This window comes from Lepidochelys olivacea, assembly GCF_965140295.1.
Source record: "Lepidochelys olivacea isolate rLepOli2 genome assembly, chromosome: 15".
Classification (NCBI taxonomy): domain Eukaryota; kingdom Metazoa; phylum Chordata; order Testudines; family Cheloniidae; genus Lepidochelys; species Lepidochelys olivacea.
Genome location: NC_140425.1, coordinates 27,477,840 through 27,500,136, shown reverse-complemented (window position 1 = coordinate 27,500,136; position 22,297 = coordinate 27,477,840). Strand labels below are relative to the sequence as shown.

General features: G+C 42.1%; 1 protein-coding gene across 1 annotated transcript in view; it reads right to left on the bottom strand.

The window, feature by feature from the left end:
• The window catches only part of VPS37B (VPS37B subunit of ESCRT-I), a 29,357-nt gene extending 9,196 nt beyond the window's left edge, over positions 1-20,161 (bottom strand). Inside the window, exons 1-3 of the mRNA XM_084648706.1 lie at positions 20,000-20,161; positions 3,026-3,197; positions 1,530-1,612 (exon numbers count right to left, since the gene is read on the bottom strand). Coding sequence (XP_084504832.1) covers positions 1,530-1,612; positions 3,026-3,197; positions 20,000-20,104 — 360 coding nt within the window. The 5' untranslated portion in view covers positions 20,105-20,161. The remainder of the gene's footprint in view (positions 1-1,529; positions 1,613-3,025; positions 3,198-19,999) is intronic.
• Positions 20,162-22,297: the final 2,136 nt, after the last annotated feature.

The window sequence follows — 22,297 nt, the reverse complement described above, 5'->3', positions numbered from 1 at the left end:
TGTTAGAAAGTAATATGTTCTGAAGGAACCAGAAATAGCTTATATCCTAACAGCATTGTGTCTCCTTTCCTGTCATTTGTTCCAGCTTGGATATGGAAGACGGTATACTTTACAATTCCAAGCAATGTTTTTCTCAATTATTTCTCAGATGTATTTGAGTTCATCTCTGTTCAGCTATCATTTTGTACACAAGTCATGGTAGCAAGAAACATTTAAACCTAGCTCTTGCTTAGCAGGGCTCTCGTGTTTCCCTGACCTCTGGAAACATGTATGAATCACATTCAACAGTCTTCCAGATGGCTGGCCAAACCTGTCATTTTATGATTTAGCACTGTCAACACTGACCAGAAAACCACGTAGAACCCTGCAAGCAAGAACTGGTTCCAGCATCGGTAGAGAGTCAGAGATCAGTATTAAGCCATGTTTTTAGTCTACTCATTCGCACTGCTTGGACAAAGTGAGGCTTTGGTAAATGCTACTTTAATCAAGACAGGCAACAATACATTTCAATATAACCAATTATCATTTGCCCTGAAAATGACTTTTTGAGATTACAAGTCAGTTTTAAAAGGTTTGGTTATTACCCTTAACAAGCAATGTAGTAAAAACTAGCCAATGTCTCACACGCAATTCACAAATAGAGCCAACCACATCAATGCCTCTAAAAACTTGAGCACAGTGAGGGGTGACCAGAGACTAGACAGACATGGAAGGATCGTAATGGAATATTCCATTGCTGCTGAGGAGGCTTTCCTCCTACCCTAGAACACTGCACACTCTGTATCTTCATTACTGATATTACATTTTCAGTTTGAGCAAGACAGAATGGCTCACCTCTGTTTTTCATCTCGCCCAGACTCCAAGAGCGACTGACATTTTGTGTTAGATTAATACATGCACCTGGCAAACAACATTACACCTGGATGTTTATTTAAAGAGTTCTATATAGATATGCTATTAGGTTGAAAACAACCTGAGGGCACATCTACACTATGGGGACTATAGCAACACAGCTACAGCACCTTACCTATGCCAGCGTAACCCCATAGCACAGACAGCCTATAGTGATGGAAGGGGTTTTCCCATCGCTGTAGGAACACCACCTCCCTGAGTGATGGTAGCTAAGTCAACAGAAGGATTTTTCTGTTCACCTATCTGCATCTACACCAGGGATTAGGTTGACATGGCTACGGAACTCAAGGGTGTGAATTTTTCACACACACCCCCGAGGCCCGTAGCTATGTGCCTATGGCCTGAGCATGCTTTTCACATGCAGCTAGAGAAGAATTATAGTATTTATGTTAAAAATCTTTAAAGTAAGCATGCAATCCTTACTCAGACAAAATAATTCCCAGTGAACTCAACTTGCAAAAGTCTGAAGTGATGGTTTGGGCCCTATTCTTTGAAAATCCCTTAGATCTATGATATCTTTATTTAATAGTATGTTACAACTGTGTCTGTTCGAAGCCTCGTGTAACTGAGATGAGTAGCAGAATCCCTTATTTGCACTACATATGTACTGCCGTTACCTCAGTGTCTTCTTCAATCTTAGCCCCCTCTGTTTGAAGTAGTGCTAATAGTGTCTCCAGGGAAGCATTGCTGGATTGTTTATCTGTAATAATATGAAAAGAATAGTTAATGGAACAGCTGCTACAAGCGATAATTTCGGACTGAAATTATACAGTTCCGGTAAGTATAAGGCTTCTTTTAAAGGCCAAACATACTATTTGATTATTTAGTCTTTGTTCTACTCCAGACAGGAGGATTCTAAGTAGAAAATTTTAATGTGTTTTCTGAGAATTTCATTTAAAAATTACTCACTACAGTAAACTGAAAAAAAATCAAATGAACTTCAGTTGGTAAATGTGTTAAGATAAAATGCTTCATAACGAAGTATGACACAAGAATATATTAAATGCAATATTATATTCAGTCAGTCTGAATTGTCATTGGTTGGACAATCTCAGGGAAAAAAATTGTGGTATTTTTAAACATCAAGTGAAATTTGATCATATTCAGACAAAAGATCAACAGTAGTTAGATATGTATGTTCTTTTAATCATAGAAAGGAATGTGTATTCCAATAATACATGCTCGTCTCTTTAGTTCTTTTTACTAGGTGGCAGAATATGTACTTAATAATTAAGGCTATGTTTTAGTCATGGGTACGTTTAGTAAAAGTCACGGACAGGTCACGAGCTCTGCGCACTGCCTCCACCCAGAGTGCTGGCTTTGCAGCTTCCATTGGCTGGGAACTGTGGCCAATGGGAACTGTGGGGGCGGTATCTGCAGGTGGAGGCCCGTGCCCCAACCCCCTGCCCCCTCCCACACCCAAACTCTGTTGCTGTTGGGGGGAAGGGGGAGCAGGTGGTGGCCCAAGACTGCCCCAGCAGTGGCTGGTACGACTGGCACAGGGGCTGTGTGAGCTGCTGCTGAGCCAGGCACACAGGCCACTGAAGAAGTCATGGAGGGAATCCGTGACTTCTGTGACAAACTCGCAGCCTTATTAATCATCTCTGAGAACAGTGGTATTTGCCAGATCTACTATCGACTGTGAGCTCGTCAGGGGCAAGGATGATTTTTTTTGTTCTGTGCTTGTAGAGTGCCTAACACAATGAAGTCCAGATCTATGACGAGGGCTCCTAAGTGCTATGGTAGTACACCGGACCCTCACTAGAACGTGGGATTTGGGATCCATGTGCAGGACCACGTTAAAATGAAATGCAATTAAAGTAATTAAATTGGGATCTATGGCCGCGACCACATTATATGTGAATTTGCACTATATCAATGCCCGTTCTAGTGAGGGTCCAGTGCACAAATAATAAATAATAATATAGAATGATCTATAATCCAAACATTACTATTTTGACACTTCAGTTCTTTTACACATACAGATACTCTATATGCACACAGCTAAGAATTAGGGACATGCATCAGAAAAGAGTATATCTATCCATATTTTAGAATAATAGAGAAAAGTACAGGAAAATAGGAGACATATAACCACAAGAACATGTTATACCTAGCTTGGTTTTCTTGATCTGATAGGCTTCAAAAAGAACCTGCAGCTCCTGATATTTTTGGGTCAAACTTGCTTTCAGAGTGTCCAATTTTGGTTGGTACAAAAGGTTGCCCTCAGCCAGACTACGGTTGCTGGCAAGAGTCATTTCCTTGCTAAGCTGAACATTTTGGGCCTGCAAAAGAAAGATGTGTAAGGTATAATGGGACAATGATATATTAGATAAATATTGATATATATGCACACAACACAAGACTTCTATAAATTCGACGGAGCAGCAAAATCCAAACTGAGTCATCCTCATCACCACTGAATCAGATCCTAAAACACATGCTGATATTTTTGGACAATGCATAGTAAGCCAAAAAACTAAAGATGGGAAAGACCTATTCGGTCATCTTGTACATCCCTTATTCCAACCATTGTAGATTTGTTTCCTACCATATCTTCTGTGCTCTGTCCAGTCTAGTATGAAAATCCGTTTAAAAAAACTGTGCTTTAGCCTTATGATAAAAAAAGTAACAAAGCAGCTCTAGAAGACACAGGTAAGATGTATATGGCAAGGAGCATATTAGAAATGCCTACAATAGAAAGGACTATTCTGGGAGAGGCACATGAATGCTGGAGACAAACTTAAAAGGAACTGGAGTACTTGTGGCACCTTAGAGACTAACAAATTTATTTGAGCAAAAGCTTCCGTGAGCTACAGCTCACTTCATTGGATGCATTCAGTGGAAAATTCAGTGGGGAGATTTATATACATAGAGAACATGAAATAATGGGTGTTACGATACACACTGTAACCAGAGTGATCACTTAAGGTGAGCTATTGCCAGCAGGACAGCGCGGGTGTGTGTGTGTGTATGTGTGTGTCTTTTTGTAGTGGTAATCAAGGTGGGCCATTTCCAGCAGTTGACAAGAATTTGCAAACTGGATACAATAAACTTAGGCTTGAATAGAGACTGGGAGTGGATGGGTCATTACACAAAGTAAATGTATTTCCCCATGTTTATTCCCCCTCTCCACCCCCCACTGTTCCTCAGCCGTTCTTGTCAACTGCTGGAAATGGCCCACCTTGATTATCACTACAAAAGGTTTTTCCCCTCCCTGCTCTCCTGCTGGTAATAGCTCACCTTAAGTGATCACTCTCATTACAGTGTGTATGGTAACACCCATTGTTTCATGTTCTCTATGTATATAAATCTCCCCACTGTATTTTCCACTGAATGCATCCGATGAAGTGAGCTGTAGCTCACGAAAGCTTATGCTCAGATAAATTTGTTAGTCTCCAAGGTGCCGCAAGTACTCCTTTTCTTTTTGTGAATACAGACTAACACGGCTGCTACTCTGAAACCTGTTAAAAGGAACTGCACCTCAACTATGGAAATCTCTACCACAGGAAATAAGAGTGGAATCAATCACTTTCAGAATGAAATTAAAGACTCATTTCTTTGATGTTGCTTTCATTTCCTTCACACATAAGCAGAAAGCTTATGAAATAGTTGTCTCTGGCACAAAGTGGAAATGATGCAAAAAACATCCCCCCTCTCCTCCCTCCAGTTTAATCCTTCCAGTTGACACATCCTAGTTTGAATGACACTGTTCTCAAAGAATGAATGGCCAGTTCTCAAAAAGCAAGAAACAAAGACCACTGTAGGAGATATTCCAAGTTTGCCCAAAAACAGTAATTTTTCAATAAAGTCTTCATGAGACTTTGGGAAATCAGAGCATTGTGGGAAAGGCTGCCTTGGCAGGATTTCAATTTAGACTTCAAAACAAGATTTAGACATCAAAGGGGAAAAATGTAAGAGATTTTATTTCAGCTGTTCAGTCTGAATCAACACCATGGTACTATTTCCCCATGGCCTGCTAGGGGGACTGATTCTCTGAAGCTTGCCTTTATTATTTAATCCAATGAAAGATCTTTACAACTTTCAGTAGTTTGTGTTCTTTGCCTGCTGGACTAACACAGTGTCTACCCTCCCGCACTATGTAGTCTCACAAGAAATTTTATTTATTTCTTCATCCTCTTGTGTCTTTTCATAGGAAGATTTTGCGTGGTAAATTTGGGAGTACAGTGGTACACCAGTGTCCCTTGTGAAATGATCCCTGGTAACATGCCTCAAGGTGCATCACGCCTCACGCAAACACTGTAGGCAATTCAGGGCTAAGGCTCTATCAGCCTACGTCTGCTCTCCAACAGCTTTCAGCATTATGCTCCTCTTAGGGCCTGCCTCTGTGACCCCTCCTCCAACCACCACAGAACTGTGAGCTAGTCGCTCTACAGCATGAGGAGAAGAGCATTAGCAGATTCACCACACTGCACTTTGTTGACTAATCAATGCTCTAGGTGACTCTCCACACTATCAATGTGCTCCCTGATTAAATTCAAATGAACAATGATTAATTCCTCCCTCAAAAATCTCCAATCAGCTTTATACTAGAGAGAGTTGCACACTTTGTTACTTCTATAGGCTAAGTGTGAGCGCACTGCAAACACCAGGAGCTCCTTGCATCTCTGCATTCTCCCCACCCGACAAGTGACCTGTGTGCCACGCTCCTATCCCTTCTGTTTCAGACCCCCCTGCAGCCTTCACTCCCCCTCCCTCATACCACGGGATCTGTGTGCCCCAGCTGTCCCCTCCCCGTGTCAGGGGCTCTGTCTCCCCTCATTCACTCCACCAGATCATAGGTGCTCTGTCTCTCCCCATTCTCCATTCCCCCACCATGCCAGGAGCCCAATAAAGATAGATTTAATAAGCAAATTACAACTTCCACTTCTGTTACCTAAAAGGTCTAAATATATTAGCCCCCATTAGTGTCTGTGTTCCTAAAATGTTTGGTTAAGTCAAAACTGCCAAAAACTCTCTCTGCATACATGACTTCTGGTTTCCCTTCTCCTTGAATTAAATTCAATTGTAATTCACTGTCCCCAGAGTGACCTTATTACTGAATTATTTTTTTAATTATGCAAGTTTTTCCATTTTGTTTATTGTTCTCTCCCTAACCCTCCCTGTGTTATCAGTTTTACTCCTTAATATTTCCGCCTTGTCCACCCCCATCTGTTTATTTTAGCTGCTGCTTCCTTCCTCTCATCTGCCTTTTATATAGACTCTATGCCAACGTCTGCCCATTTCCTAGTTTAACATTTAATTCTCCAATATGCCAGTGTGCATGCAGATTAAAACTTGGTATTTTTGATTAAATTGGTAGAGGGACTAAATCTTTCAAGACCAACAAATACAATGCCAATGTTTTGTAAGGTGCTTTAGACACACCTACATGTAGTATTTTGTGCAGTCATGTTATACAGAGATAGACAGATACTTTTAACAGTCAGGCCAAAGGACTCCTTCCAGTACAGAATGTCAATGACTACTAAGAACATGTCATGCCCAGCACCAAGACCAAAACCACCTTTTATCATTAAAAAAACAGATTATACCAATATTATTCACGGATAGTAGTACCTTAATTAAGATGAATCCCATTTAATTCAGTAAGGACGCTTGTGGAGTACAATACTACTAAACATTAGAAAGGATGGAAGAATCTGGCCCACAGTACTTCGCATTTATATACCACTTTCTATCTTCAAAGCATTGTCTATATGTTAATGAATCCTCAGAAACATCTCTGAAGTTGGTATGTATGTATGAAATTCCCTATTTCTGAGCCGGGAAAGCTGGGAGTTCAAGTGACCTGTTCCATGCCACAGAGGGAGTGAGGATCAGAAGCCAAGTGTTCCTAGCTTCTAGTCCTGTGCTCAGACTGCATCAAAATAAAAATAATGTTTATTTGCAAAGTACTAAGGGCAGTGTCAACAATATCTTCAGAAGTAATGGTTACCTTTTGAAAGGTTCTGAATCGTGTGTAATGCTTTAATCTGCCAACTTCAAACACGGCCTAATGCTATATTTAAAATGCATATCATCCTTAGTACTTGAGGTAGAGTAAGAGCTTTATTTTGCCTTTGTTTTTTGTACTCCTCTACCTGACCCATCTCATCCACTCAGCACACCAGTAAGTCAACAGTGATATGGATCCAAAACTCAAGTTATTTCTTTCAATTTAGGACAAACTGAATTTGCTATTTTGTTTTACTTTCACAGGATTTTCCCCAGAATAAAGGGCAGCAAGAACCAACCACATATTTTCAACCTCATTCACTCCATTCCCTGAAGGGGAAAAAAAAAAATCACTCCTACCCAAATCCAATGCTATAAAGACTGTCTAATATTTCATGGTTGCTCTCATTTGTTCGTCCTCATCTTGCCATCTAAAGCACTGAAAAAAACTCCTGCAATGGTTTGTCATTCTTAAAAGCTTGAAAATAAGTTCTCTCCCGCAATTTTGCCAGATTCCATTTGCTCAACATCATTCCACCCTCTTTGCCCTTCCCTGGGTTTTGAATAGAACTGAAAAAACCATGCCTGTTCATAGTTAACAACCTAATTTATACATCACCAGCTTCCCATCAACACATCTACCATCAGCACAACTTTTAACAGCTTAGATATCTGCTGAAGAAACAGGAGATGCACATTGTATATACAGGGACCAAAAAAAAAATCTAAAATGCTTCTGTCCCTCACCTCACCAATGGAATATTAGACAAAGGCTTTCCCCATCACACCAATTTACAATCAAATCTAAGGACTATAGATCTGTAAGGGTGGCTATAATTCTCAATTTATGAGTGGACTCTGATCTTCCTCAGGTTGGTCGAGCTGTTAAATACATATAACATAGCTAAGCAACACCTAATGGGATAAAGGAGACAAAAATCTACAAATAGCTGAGAAGTGTAAACACCAGGAGGAAAAGGGATTATTTAATGTAATAAAGGGTGTAAAATTAGGAAAAGGAAAAAACTTAGAAGGGAAGAAAACCTTCTTAGTGAGAGGAGATGTGAAACGGTTTCTCAAGGAGTAGAGGCTCCATCTTTGGCATGTTTAACCCTAGACAAAACTATAGTAAATGTACAAAAGGAAACAAACTGGTTTTGACACGCAGATGACAGATTGGATAACCTAACAGGTCTTTTCTAGCTCTATTCTATGATTTCATTACCTGAGCCTCACAGGCTGCCCTACCACTGTTGTGTAATGAAGGAATATTCCCTATTTCAAAACCTGCCCCATTCCCAACAACTGACACACAAGCCAATTAAAGTAACAGTAGTTTGGCAATTCAGTCAATTGACCAGTCAAATATTCCAACAACAGCACTCTGATGTAGGTGGCGGACTCCATTTCTGATTGCATCATGGTGTCATTGTTTCATCTTTTAGAGCTTCATTTCATTGTGCTTCATATTTTTCTGAGTTAAAATAACACGTTAAGTAACTTGGTTTTTGTGATTAGGCAGAAATATCTGAAGTTAAGCCTACTGGAGAACAAAAGTCTTCCTCGTTTTTGTCACTGTTCTCATAAATTAGTACTTTAAAATATTTGACCAATAATTTTTGGACAGGTCAAGTGCCCAACCCTGCAATAGCCTTTAAGTTACCTTGGAGAACACATTTAAATTATTATTGCTGGGAGGAAGCATGGTCTGAAGGAAGGAGTCAGGTGACAGAGCTGGAGGGCCCCCAGTTCTAATCCTGGCTTTGGCACCGATTCACTTAGAATATGTCTACACAGCCAATGGCAACAAGTTCCCAAGCCCAGGTCGACAGACTCAGACTTCCAGGGCTCACGCTATAGTGCTAAAAATAGCTATGAAAACATTGGGGCTTGGCCTTGAGGTCTGAAGTCCAGGGAGAGGGCTGGCTTCAGAGCCTAAGCTGCAAGTTAAAAGTGCATTTTTAGAGCAATAGCATGAGCCCCAAGAGCTTGAGTCAGTCAACCTGGGCTTGGAGGCTTGATGCTCTGGGCTGCCACTGGCTGTGTAGATGTACCCTGCGTGGCAACCTTAATTTTGTCCACCTCCAAAGAATGTAAAGTAAGTTAAACAATTTTACAATTAAGATTAAAAACATGGTTTTGGTCAAAATATTGCAATTTGTTATTTAAGGTTATTTTATTTAATTCAGAAGAAACAGATTCAAGAACTGCATTGTTCAGCATTATAAAAAATCAGGCCTCCAATATTACAATTAAGCTGTGAATGTTCTAAACTAACAACAGAACACTCTTCTTCTTCCAATTAGTCTTCACAATTAAGCTTTGTCTACACTAGAAAGGGTTTGCCAATATAGCTGTACTAGAAAAGTCTCCTCGATGGAGACAGTTATTGCCGCTACAGCTTATACTAGTTCCTCAAACAAAATAAGCTATACTACGCCCAGACTAGAACTTTTGGGGCATATCTAAGTAGGTCAGCGGTGTGATTTTTCCACACCCATAACGGACATAGGTAAGCCAGCAAAACTCAAGTATAGACCAAGCCTTAGTAAATCTAGATATGAAATCTAAACCAAAAACTGTCTCAAGCAATCTCCATCAGATCCCCTTCCAGCCAGCAGGGAGGAATGCTTTTTTCAGCTACTTGTATGTGAGCCTTCCCTCTGAGACTTGCTCAGAAGAGATCAAATCTGGAAATTAAAACACAAACTACAAGCATTAGTTTTCAAGTACATAATCGAAGTATAGACAAATAGTTAAATTCAAATGAAACAAACCAGCAGCTCATAAAACAATTGCAGAATTGCCCATGGGATTGGTAGAGTACCTTAATGAAAGTTAGATAAAAATTTCAACATGCAATTTGAAACACAGACGCAGAGCACTGGTCAGAATTGGCAACAAGACAGTGCCACCTTAGAGGGGGGATCTAAACTCCTCTAATTTAACTACTTGAGCTTTCACCAAAACCCACTGAATGTTCAATGCAACAATACTGAGCTAATCAGAAGAGGGACCTAATGACAGAGGGATTGCTTAACGCTGAGTGGGTCATTCTGAAACTAAATATATATAATTAAAAAGGCAAAAGACTATGCGGCAAGAAATTGAAACCATGGTCACACATACCTAGGCATATATTTTTTAAGAGAGCAAAACCCTGATTTTGCTGCCTTGCCAAAGAAGCTTGTTCAACACTTAAAAACACTGGTTTACATAAGAGATTCTCCAAGACTCATTTGTGTGGCGCAATGGTGGTCAGTTACTGTGTAGTTTAGTTTTAGAATGTGTGTTCCTAAGGGAACAATTCCAAACCAGATACCTATTGTAATGCAAGGTCTGAATGAGACTAACCCCAACTAGCCACAAAGTCTGGCAAATCCTACCATAATTATAATCTTGCATTGGCAGGCAATGCAGTAAACACTCTGTCAGCATTTCCATTAAAAATCCTTATTTTAAGTGAATTATAAATTCACAAAAAAATGTTCCAAGTTGCATCCCTTAACCTGCTTTAGATTTAACTCTCACACACACTAATTTCAGGCTTCCCTTCCCAACCCCACATACCCTAATACACTCACCTTTTGTCCTCTCTTTTCTTTTGCCACTGTTGTATAAACACAAAAGAAAACAGCCAAAATAAGAAGCTATGTTAAGACAGGGCTAAGTCTTCCTTAAAGCAGGACAGCAAATTTTTAATATTTGATTAGTAACATATTCTTACAGTAATTGTTTAAATGGTCAAGGAATTTTAGTGTCTGGAAATTTGGTTAAAACTTGGTTAAAAGGCAGTGTTTATACATACACAATGGTTCCTTGTGTTTTAAGTATGTTAGAAAACAAGAGATGCTTATCAAATAGGTATGTAGATTAAACTGTGTAAAAGAAAATTGCCCAAATGTGACAATTTCTTATTTGAAAATTATTTTTATTGCAACATACTTAACCTTAGATGCAAGGAGGTTCTGTCTACACTGGAGACATTTAGCAAAGTAACTCCCATTCTGCTACCTCCAGACCTGATATCACTGGTAGGAGATCTGGTGTAGACAAAACTCTAGCTGCTGCTGGCATTTTATTACCAGAGGGAAATTTTTGCAAAAATTCTTTAGTATAAACACAGGGAGTATTTCAGAAAAGCAAGAGCAAAGTGTGTACTTATGAACAAGTTGGTAGTCCACATTTCTAAGATACATGTTGGTACTTTGGCAGGTTTCCTTTATTTTTACAAACTGAAGTCCATTGAACCAGCACCGAATACCAGTTCTGCACCCTCTGTCTTTTCATAATACCAGTGTTTCAGTGCATGAGTACACTTGGGACTTGTGGCATAAAGTGAAACTGGTCAGCTCCCAGACTGCTGCGCTGGGCATCACAAAATGGGGAAGAGATGGCCAGCCCTCTGTGGAGATAGAGGTGGTTAGGGACTATTTAGAAAAGCTGGACGTGCACAAGTCCATGGGGCCGGACGAGTTGCATTCAAGAGTGCTGAAGGAATTGACGGCTGTGATTGCAGAGCCATTGGCCATTATCTTTGAAAACTCGTGGCGAACCGGGGAAGTCCCGGATGACTGGAAAAAGGCTAATGTAGTGCCAATCTTTAAAAAAGGGAAGAAGGAGGATCCTGGGAACTACAGGCCAGTCAGCCTCACTTCAGTCCCTGGAAAAATCATGGAGCAGGTCCTCAAAGAATCAATCCTGAAGCACTTGCATGAGAGGAAAGTGATCAGGAACAGCCAGCATGGATTCACCAAGGGAAGGTCATGCCTGACTAATCTAATCGCCTTTTATGATGAGATTACTGGTTCTGTGGATGAAGGGAAAGCAGTGGATGTATTGTTTCTTGACTTTAGCAAAGCTTTTGACACGGTCTCCCACAGTATTCTTGTCAGCAAGTTAAGGAAGTATGGGCTGGATGAATGCACTACAAGGTGGGTAGAAAGTTGGCTAGATTGTCGGGCTCAACGGGTAGTGATCAATGGCTCCATATCTAGTTGGCAGCCAGTATCAAGTGGAGTACCCCAAGGGTCGGTCCTGGGGCCAGTTTTGTTCAATATCTTCATAAATGATCTGGAGGATGGTGTGGATTGCACTCTCAGCAAATTTGCGGATGATACTAAACTGGGAGGAGTGGTAGATACGCTGGAGGGGAGGGATAGGATACAGAAAGACCTAGACAAATTGGAGGATTGGGCCAAAAGAAATCTGATGAGGTTCAATAAGGATAAGTGCAGGGTCCTGCACTTAGGACGGAAGAACCCAATGCACAGCTACAGACTAGGGACCGAATGGCTAGGCAGCAGTTCTGCAGAAAAGGACCTAGGGGTGACAGTGGACGAGAAGCTGGATATGAGTCAGCAGTGTGCCCTTGTTGCCAAGAAGGCCAATGGCATTTTGGGATGTATAAGTAGGGGCATAGCGAGCAGATCGAGGGACGTGATCGTTCCCCTCTATTCGACATTGGTGAGGCCTCATCTGGAGTACTGTGTCCAGTTTTGGGCCCCACACTTCAAGAAGGATGTGGATAAATTGGAGAGAGTCCAGCGAAGGGCAACAAAAATGATTAGGGGACTGGAACACATGAGTTATGAGGAGAGGCTGAGGGAGCTGGGATTGTTTAGCCTGCAGAAGAGAAGAATGAGGGGGGATTTGATAGCTGCTTTCAACTACCTGAAAGGGGGTTCCAAAGAGGATGGCTCTAGACTGTTCTCAATGGTAGCAGATGACAGAACGAGGAGTAATGGTCTCAAGTTGCAGTGGGGGAGGTTTAGATTGGATATTAGGAAAAACTTTTTCACTAAGAGGGTGGTGAAACACTGGAATGCGTTACCTAGGGAGGTGGTAGAATCTCCTTCCTTAGAGGTTTTTAAGGTCAGGCTTGACAAAGCCCTGGCTGGGATGATTTAACTGGGAACTGGTCCTGCTTTGAGCAGGGGGTTGGACTAGATGACCTTCTGGGGTCCCTTCCAACCCTGATATTCTATGATTCTATGGTATGATCATAGTTTTACTTGCTCTAAAATGCTGCACGTGCAGCATACTGCAAGACTAACCATTATTACTCTCACTTTTCAAATTTGAACCTAAAAGATGAGGACTTTCCTCAATAGTTTTTCCTCCTCATTTTGTATCCCCCACTACTTTCACATCTACTAAGTGGAGTTCCAGAGAGTCTAGCTTTAGATAATCTACTGAAAGCAACAAATTAATATGTTCCTCTGAGTCCATGCTAAACAAAAACCCTTTGTCATGTATTCATTGTCAGGTGGAGGAAAAATGTTAACTTAAATTTACGCACTGAAATACATCACTGAAGTGCTTTTTTATTAAACTTGTTGATTAAGTTAATAGAAGGAGGCACATTTTCCCTTAACATCAGACTCAGATTTTATACTCTGCACATACTGTATTTAAAGCTACAACACCCCCCTCTTTTTATGCACTCAAAACCCTTGTTCCAAAAGATTGAATATATTAGATTTTAGGGTCTTGTGGGACAGACAGACTGAAGCTATCTCCCTCAGCTTCTACACATTACAACATTTATTCACTTTGTTTCAGTGGTAGTGTATGAACTCTATCATGTAGCACAGAATCCAAGTATTCACTCAAATACGTAGGATGGGATGAGATGCATGGATCAAAAACCTATAACAGCAGAGTCTGGCTGATTCAGTCCAAGTTCTTAATATTTAACATTTACACTGCTCCTGCACTGCGGGGCCAACCAGGTCAGGAACATATTGGGCTAGGTGCTGTAGAAATAGATAATAAATGGCAGTACCTGTCCCATAGAACTAAATCATCAGGTTATTGTGGATATTTAGCATAAATTTTCTCTGGGTTGTTTTTGACATCTTATTTAGATTTAGTACTGATTTATTTATAGTATATGGAACTATCCCAAAATATACCAATTTGAGTTTAAACTTTGATACCTCTCTCTCCAAAATTGCAAAGATTAGCTGTTGAAGAAACAGTGAGGCCATCTGATCTCCTGCCTCCTGTCTTTCAGGGTGGTATATTAAGGCCCAAGTTCTGCCGAAAGAGCAGTAACAGCAGCCTGAAGATATGAACCGGAAGGATGGCGTTGTTGGTTAAGGCACTGGACTAGAACTCAAGAGACCCATGCTCAATTCCTGGCTCTGTCACTGACTTCCTGGGTGACCAAGAACAAATTACATAAACCCATCATTCTTTATGCATAGAGTGGGGATAACTACCTCATTGGAGTGTTGCAGGAGTTAAAATATATTTAAGACAATATTATGGCAATGAGCACCGTAAAGCAGACTATAAAGAAGTGCAGAGGCACGCCAGTCTTCCCTCCTGGCTAGTGTTTCGATGATCTCACGACAGTGGTAGAAATATCTGCTGCCAGTCTTCACTAGTGCTTCCACTGGCACAACTGCACTGATGACAGTACAGTGAAGAGCAGTACAAAGTCTTCAGGGCAAGTACACTATCTTATTTGTCTGTGATGCAACCAGCACATTTTGGGGTACACTATAACTGAATGAGAAAATTTATGAACTGCCTGTTAGCAGTTCTATAAACAAAACCCAGAACAAAAGAGAAAACTATTTTACTTAGCAACTGATAAACAGATTAACAGAAGCTGAAACCATTATTGTATTTGTGGACATTTTAATCCACTTTGCTTGAGCTTGTTGGTAGATTAATTTATGAATTTCAGGGGGGAAAAACATTATATAGTTATGAGAATTGGAACAGATTTACACACTATGTATATTTTAAAATTAGGAACAAAATGTACAGCAACAATGCAAGAGGTCAACCATCAGAGTGATGCTCAACAAACGTGGAGGGATGGATCAATCCTGGAACAGTAAAAGAGAGAACTAGAACAGAGGAGGAAAGGGTTCAGCCTTCTTACATAATAGCCTTTATAAGAGAGTCCATCAGTGTTGGTGAGTTATATGTACACTATAAAATTGGATGGTTTATAAAATATGTATTTATAATTAGAGCTGTTGATTAATGCAATTAACTCACGCGATTAACTCAAAAAAATTAATTGCGATTTTAAAAATTAATCTTGCGATGCCAGCTACAACAGTGCCATGAGAATACCTGTTCTCACTTTCAGGTGACGTAAACAAGAAGCGGGCAGCATTATCTCCTGCAAATGTAACCAAACTTGTTTGTTTGAGCGATTGGCTAGACAAGAAGTAGGACTAAGTGGACTTGTAGGCTCTAAAATTTTACATTGTTTTATTTTTGAATGCAGTTTTTTGGTACATAATTCTACATTCGCAAGTTCAACTTTCATGATAAAGAGATTGTACTACAGTACTTGTATTAGGTGAACTGAAAAATACTCTCTCGTTTTTTTACCATTGTGACAAAGTCAGGCTGGACGACTGCAAGAGTGTCTGGGAAGGCAGACATATTAGCCCTATAATGTTAAAGGCCCTCTTCCATATAAACTGAGAAGGGGTTACCTCAGGTCAATTAGGAACACCTGGACCCAGTTAAGGGCTGCCTGAGACCTTTTAAAACCAGGAGGGAGAGAGAGAGACAAGCTGCTACCAGGCTAGTGGCAGCAGGGAAGTAAGCTTCTCCAGGAGAGGAGGCTGTGCTCCTCCCCATAGGGGAAGCAGACAAGCCTGAGTGCCTACTCAGGGAAGGACTGACATCCCGGGACAGGCTACAGGGCGACACCCAGCCCCATTGAGGAGGCAGGGGAAGGTATCACCCTTTGTTTGTATGTGTATGGGACCATTCTGCTTTTTTCTGGTGGAGGATCACCCTGTAGGCCTACCCAGGAAATACAGCCGGGGGGGGGGGGGGGGAGAGACCAACACTGCCCAGAATGGGGTTGGGCTGATTTACCCTAGGCCTGTCATCGCCAGAGGGGGAAGTTCTTCGTCTGGCGAGACGAAGGAGGTGCCTTGCCACACAGTGCAAATATTTATAATAGAAAATAAATATAAAATGAACACTGTACCCTTTGTATTCTGTGTTGTAACTGAAATCAGTATATTTGAAAAAGAAGAAAACATCCAAAAATATTTAAATAAATGGTATTCTATTATTAACAGTGCAATTAATCACACGATTGAGATTAATTTTTAATTGCTTGACAGCCCTCGATAACATGTAATTCACCTTTCAAAATAAGACCTTTAATAAAGTTTAAATTATTTATTTTCTTGTGGTAACTATAATTACATTAAAGATGACAATATACAGGGCAGTAATTATGGTATAAAGAAAACATTTTTACATCAGAAGAAAGCACAAAACAGTAATTTGTGCTTGTTAGATGTAGGCAATTTATTAACTTGACTCTTAAGAAAAAATAATCTGTAGTTGTAGGCATATTTAATTCCTAACATTGTAACTAAGTTTCATGTTGGCCAATCAGTACATAACCACATACACAATGTGGTTTTAAAACAGGATTACAGGTTTCAGAGTAGCAGCCGTGTTAGTCTGTATCCGCAAAAAGAAAAAGAGTGCTTGTGGCACCTTAGAGATTAACAAATTTATTTGAGCATATGCTTTTGTGAGCTACAGCTCACTTCATCGGATGCATGTCATGCAATAAATTTGTTAGTCTCTAAGGTGCCACAAGTAAAACAGGATTAGGGATCTAAGAAATCTGGGCATCTATTTACTTGGTTTAAGCTTGAGTTTTTAATCACCAGTTCTTTTCAAGCAGCTTTTGAGAAAAAGACTACACTTGAAAACTTTCCTGTGCTTACTGCTGTACTTTGAAGTCATGGGGATGATGAGGAAATTACATTTTTGGCTTCTTGATTTTACATATTTAAATGCATAGACAGTGTATGCTTTTGCCAGTTGTATTTTGTAACATTTTAAAGAACTGCAGAGTTCAATATCATGATGGTTCACTGTTACTAATGTATAGTTCCAACACATGTACCAAGGGAAAAATCCACATTCACATGGAACCTGAGAAGGTTTCTGGATCTTCTATTACTCAGATCACACATATACTGACATTAGCTGCTCAACTCAGTTCAGAATCTGTCACACTGAGATTCTCTGATTTATGTAAACACAGTACTATTATTCCATGAAGATTAATATTGTAGATTTCTTATGTACTAAAAGATTAAACCCAAAGGCTTATAAAATTCAGAAGAACTTTAACAGATTAGGAGCCCAGTTAGAAAATTGGCTTCCTTCCTCTTTCTAACAGATAAGATGTTCTCTGTTCAAGTGTTAAAAGCCTACAGGCTTCAAAAACAACCTTACAAAGGATATGTCTACACTGCCCACATTACAGCACGGCCACATTCCCTTTAATATAGAGGCTGGTTAATTTTAGCTTTCAGAAAAAAATCCAAAAGGCTTCCCAAATCTTTCTCCTTGTTGTGAGCAAAATATTGTTCTATGATGAGCTGGGTTCTTCTTACAATAAGGACAACAAAGGATTTGTCAATTGTGGAATAACTAGCTCCAGTCAATTTTGCCAGTGAAAAAACTAAGTGACCTCAAAATTATGTCCCTGGAAGCATGACTTATGAGCATGCTCAATTAAAATTATTCCTTGTAGGGACTTGGGGCTTAACCCAGCACTATGATGTATATGAATGGATCCCACCTGGTCTCCTCATGGGTACAGGGGTCCACTCATGTGCACAACATTGCTGGATCAGGTCTCTGTATTGCAAACGCAATTATACTCAAAAAAGTTTAAGTAAATAACTGGAGGAAGACAAATTTTACCTGAACACTAGAAAACTTTAAACAATATGATAGCTGGCACACAGTTAAATCCAAATTATTAAAATTTGTGATTTCACCATTTTTAGGACTGCACTGAGAACAGAGAAGGGACATCTCACAGCACTCATTAGTAAGAGTTAACCACTCCAGAATTGGGCAAATATGTTTTTAATTGAATGGACTCTGGTAAAGCCTCTATACACACAATTAAAAAAAGGACTATACTATAGCAGACAGTAACATAGTTGTGTTTTGGCCCAACACTGAATACCTTCAAACCTAGCCACACATTCCATACACCACAAAATATTCCCTCAGGCCTGAGGAACTTTACTCTACAATTTAAAACGTTTCTCTTGCCAACTAAAGAGGAAAACCATAGGATCAACTTTAGAATACCATCTAGTTCTACAGACTGAAAAGGGTTTCTACCATTTTTATCTTATGCTAGTCTCCCACAACACACATCCAGTTTTGACTTGTATACACATCCTGAAAAAAATTACACACCCTATGGGCCAGATCCTTAACTGGCACAGATTGTCAGATTCCACTGAAAGGTGCAACACCAATTTATGCCATCTGAGAATCTGGCCCATTATCTCAGACTGAAGAATAACCCTGTTGAATTCACTTCACATTTAGTAACAGGATTTCATTAGACTGTCAATGTTCTCATATGATCTATTACAATCTCTAAGTTCTCTGCACACCCAAGTTATTACAGCAATAAAGCTAATAAATAAATACTGTTTCTTTAACATTAAACTGACTGGCAAACCCACAGGAGAAACGAAATTCACTTATGTCTGGCACTCCCCAAATCACCTACTTATTTCCATATTTCGCATTTTGCAATATGTAATGCAACAGGTAATCACAAAAGGGTGCACTACAGTATTTATTGCAGACTCATCTTTGAACATGTTTCAATTTGTGTTACTTCCTTAACAGAATGATATAACAAGACTCAGTGTCAGCCCCGTATGATTGCATAAGGATAAGTGCATAAGGATATGAGTTCATGCAGATAAACTAAGAAAAACTTTAAGTTGTTTTCTTTAAAGCAGAACTCCCAACTGCCACCAACTTTCCTCCCATGGCTTTACACTGCATTTAAAAAAGCACTATCCTAAATCTAGTGAGGAACACAATGGTCTCTGGTACATCTATGCTTCTTTAATAATTTTATGTACGAAGAGGCTCTCTCTCATAATTGAAACATCTGTGAAATTTTGAGGGAGGACCTGTGATCTTGTAAAACTGAATTAGCCTTATATCAGACTACAGCATACAGTATTCACACAGATATTAACAATTAACAGACACTAATTTTAAGAGTATACCCAGTCCAAATTTACTAAGGATCTAATACACTAACAAAAGAAATATGTAACAAGCAGCATCAAAACTCAACTAATTTTTTCTTCTGCATTCAGCATACACACAGCACCACATGGAATTCTCTTTCCTGTCAGCTTGAAAAAACAGTTGCTCTTAGACTGAGAGCATAAACATGTTTTATTCTAGAGCACAATTTTTTTATGCCCAAGGCACAAAAACCATGGAAACAAGAGGTGTATTAATGGAAAGACTGATACAATCTCAGCTACAGTGGTGTCTCTATAGTTGAGTACAGTGATCTATCTGTTCAGTACTTTCCACATTTCAAACCCATAGCCTAGGCTGGCTTTGCGCTTTATGTACTAGCCAGGAAGAACAGAGCAGAAACGCTCCCTTGTAGACAACCAACAAACAAAAGAGAATATGATAGGGAACAGAAAAGAGTCAACACCCAGAGGTACCTTCTTTGATCTGCTGTTGGGACACAGCAACTCAAATAAAGAGGAAAAAGGTCACCTGCTTTTAAGTGAAAATGGCGGGGGGCGGGGAGCTACACCCAAGACTGGAAGCTGTGACCCCAGGAGCTCATCACATTTACCAAGTTATAATGGAGAGCACCAAATGCAAAGGGGAGGTGGGACCCCGCAATCCCTGGGTCGCGGAGCGGGGCAGTAGGTTTCTTTAACCTGCCCCATCAATCACTCTCCTTGGTGGAGGAGCCTAACCCTTACTCCCCCCCCAATCAACCAGGAGCCAGAGTGAGCGCAGAGAGCTCCGAGCCGGTCCGGGGAGGGGGGGGGTCACTATCTCCCCTCGGCTGCGGGGAGGCCCGGGGCAGGCGCCCCCCAACAGGCGGGATTTCCTGGCGACAGGACGAGAAGTAGCCCGAAAAGGGCCCCCCCCACCCCGCACCAGGCCCGCGCCCCCCACCATCACGTCCCTTCCGCCCGCCCCACCCCCGCAGTGTCAGCCTCCCCCCCCACCCACCCACCCACAAAGCCGGCTCGCGCCCACTGCCCCGGGCCCGTCGCCCCAGCCCCCGCCCCAGCGCCCCGCGCACCTCGTCCATCCCCAGGGCCATGCCCTGCAGCTGCTCCTCGTCCTCCAGCAGCTCGTTGAGCTGACACAGGGTCAGACCCTCCAGGAGCCGCGTGTCCACCGCCATCCCGGCCGCGCCGCTCCGAGCCGCCGCCTGCTCCGCCCGGGCCCTGCTCCTGCAGCCGCCACCAAACCGGAAGTGCCGCTGCGGTTGCTCCCCGTGCGGGTGGGTAGAGGGTGACGCCCCGCGACCCGCAGCGCCCCCTGCAGGAGAGGGACAGTTAGGGCGCGCGCGGGGGTGAGGGAGGGAGACTCTGGGGCTGGGGCTCACTGAGGGGGAGACGCTGGGAGGGGAGCTGGGGGTCAATGAGGGGGAGATATTAGATGGGGAGTTGGGGGGGTCACTGGGAAGGGTCACTGAGGGGAGACACGAGGAGGGGAGCAGGGGTCACTGAGGGGGAGACACTAGCAGGGGAGCTGGGGGGGTCACTGAGCGGGAGATATGAGGAGGGGAGCAGGGGTCACTGAGGAGGAGACACTAGCAGGGGAGCTGGGGGGGGTCACTGAGAGGGAGACAGGAGGAGGGGAGCAGGGGGTCCCTGGGAGGGGAGCAGGGGTCACTGAAGAGAGACACTAGGAGGGGAGCTGGGGTCACTGAGGAGAGACACTAGGAGGGGAGCAGGGGTCACTGAGGGGGAGACACTAGCAGGGGAGCTGGGGGGGTCACTGAGCGGGAGATATGAGGAGGGGAGCAGGGGTCACTGAGGAGGAGACACTAGCAGGGGAGCTGGGGGTGTCACTGAGAGGGAGACAGGAGGAGGGGAGCAGGGGGTCCCTGGGAGAGGAGCTGGGGTCACTGAGGAGAGACACTAGGAGGGGAGCAGGGGTCACTGAGGGGGAGACACTAGGAGGGGAGCTGGGGTCGCTGAGGGGAGACATTAGGAGGCAAGCTGGGTGGGTCACTGGCAATGTTCCCTCTAATTTTTGACAGGCCGTGTGTGCAAAAAATTTCTTCAATGCAAATTTTTGTGCTTCTGTGCAAATTTTTGTGTGTACAGTGTTTTGCCATGTGCGCGGGGTTTAGGATCTGTGTGTGCGCACACACACGCACAGCTTAGAGGGAACAATGGTCACTGGGAGGGGAGACACCGGGAGGGGAGCAGAGGTCAGTGAGTGGAGACACTAGGGGGAAACTGGGAGGGTCACTGGGTGGGCAGCAGGAGTCACTAGGGGAGACACAAGGAGGGGAGCTAGGGGTCACTGAGGGGAGACACTAGGAGAGGAACTGAGGGGAGCAGGGGTCACTGAGAGGGGAGTTGTGAGGACACTGATTGGAACTGGGAGGAGGGTGAAGAGACTACGGGAGAGAGTTGAAGGGGTGGATTCAGGGCAGCGTTGGGGGTTTTTTGGGAGAGTGTGGTTGGGTCTGGAGAAAGAGTCACTGGAGTATTGAGGACACAAGGAAGGTGAGCAGTGGAGTTGGACAAAGTGGATCATGGGGTTTGGGGTACTCTAGGGGAAGGACTAGGCAATGGAGACTGAATTCCCCTCTTCGCCCTACATATGGTTCCTTCAGGTCAGGGTTGAGGTATGCTGACAGGGAGGAAGAAACTTGTATTTCCCCTTCTCAAGCTGTACCTGTTCTGTGGATAACAATCTGGTGCTTTCACCAGCACTAAACTATGCCCCCGCCCCCACCCCTGCACAAATAAAAGGTACTAAGCTTTCATATTTTCAACATTACTAACCATTTAGGTCCATAACCATTCCGTTCTACTCTGCGCTGATTAGGCCTCAACTTGAGTATTGTGTCCAGTTCTGGGTGCCACATTTCAGGAAAGATGTGGACAAATTGGAGAAAGTCCAGAGAAGAGCAACAAAAATGATTAAAGGCCTAGAAAGCATGACCTATGAGGGAAATTGAAAAAAATTGGTTTTGTTTAGTCTGGAGAAAAGAAGACTGAGAGGGGACATGATAATAGTCTTCAAGTACATAAAAGGTTGTTACAAGGAGGAGGGAGAAAAATTGTTCTTCTTAACTTCTTAGGATAGGTCAAGAACCAAGGGGCTTAAATTGCAGCAAGGGCAGTTTAGGTTGGACATTAAGAAAAATGTCAGAGTGGTTAACCACTGGAATAAATTGTCTAGGGAGGTTGTGGAATCTCCATCACTTGGGATTTTTAAGAGCAGGTTGGACAAACACCTGTCAGGGATGGTCTAGATAATATTTAGTCCTGCCTTGAGTGCAGGGGACTGGACTAGATGGCCTCTCGAGGTCCCTTCCAGTTCTATGATTCTATGATATTGTAACACAGATTTT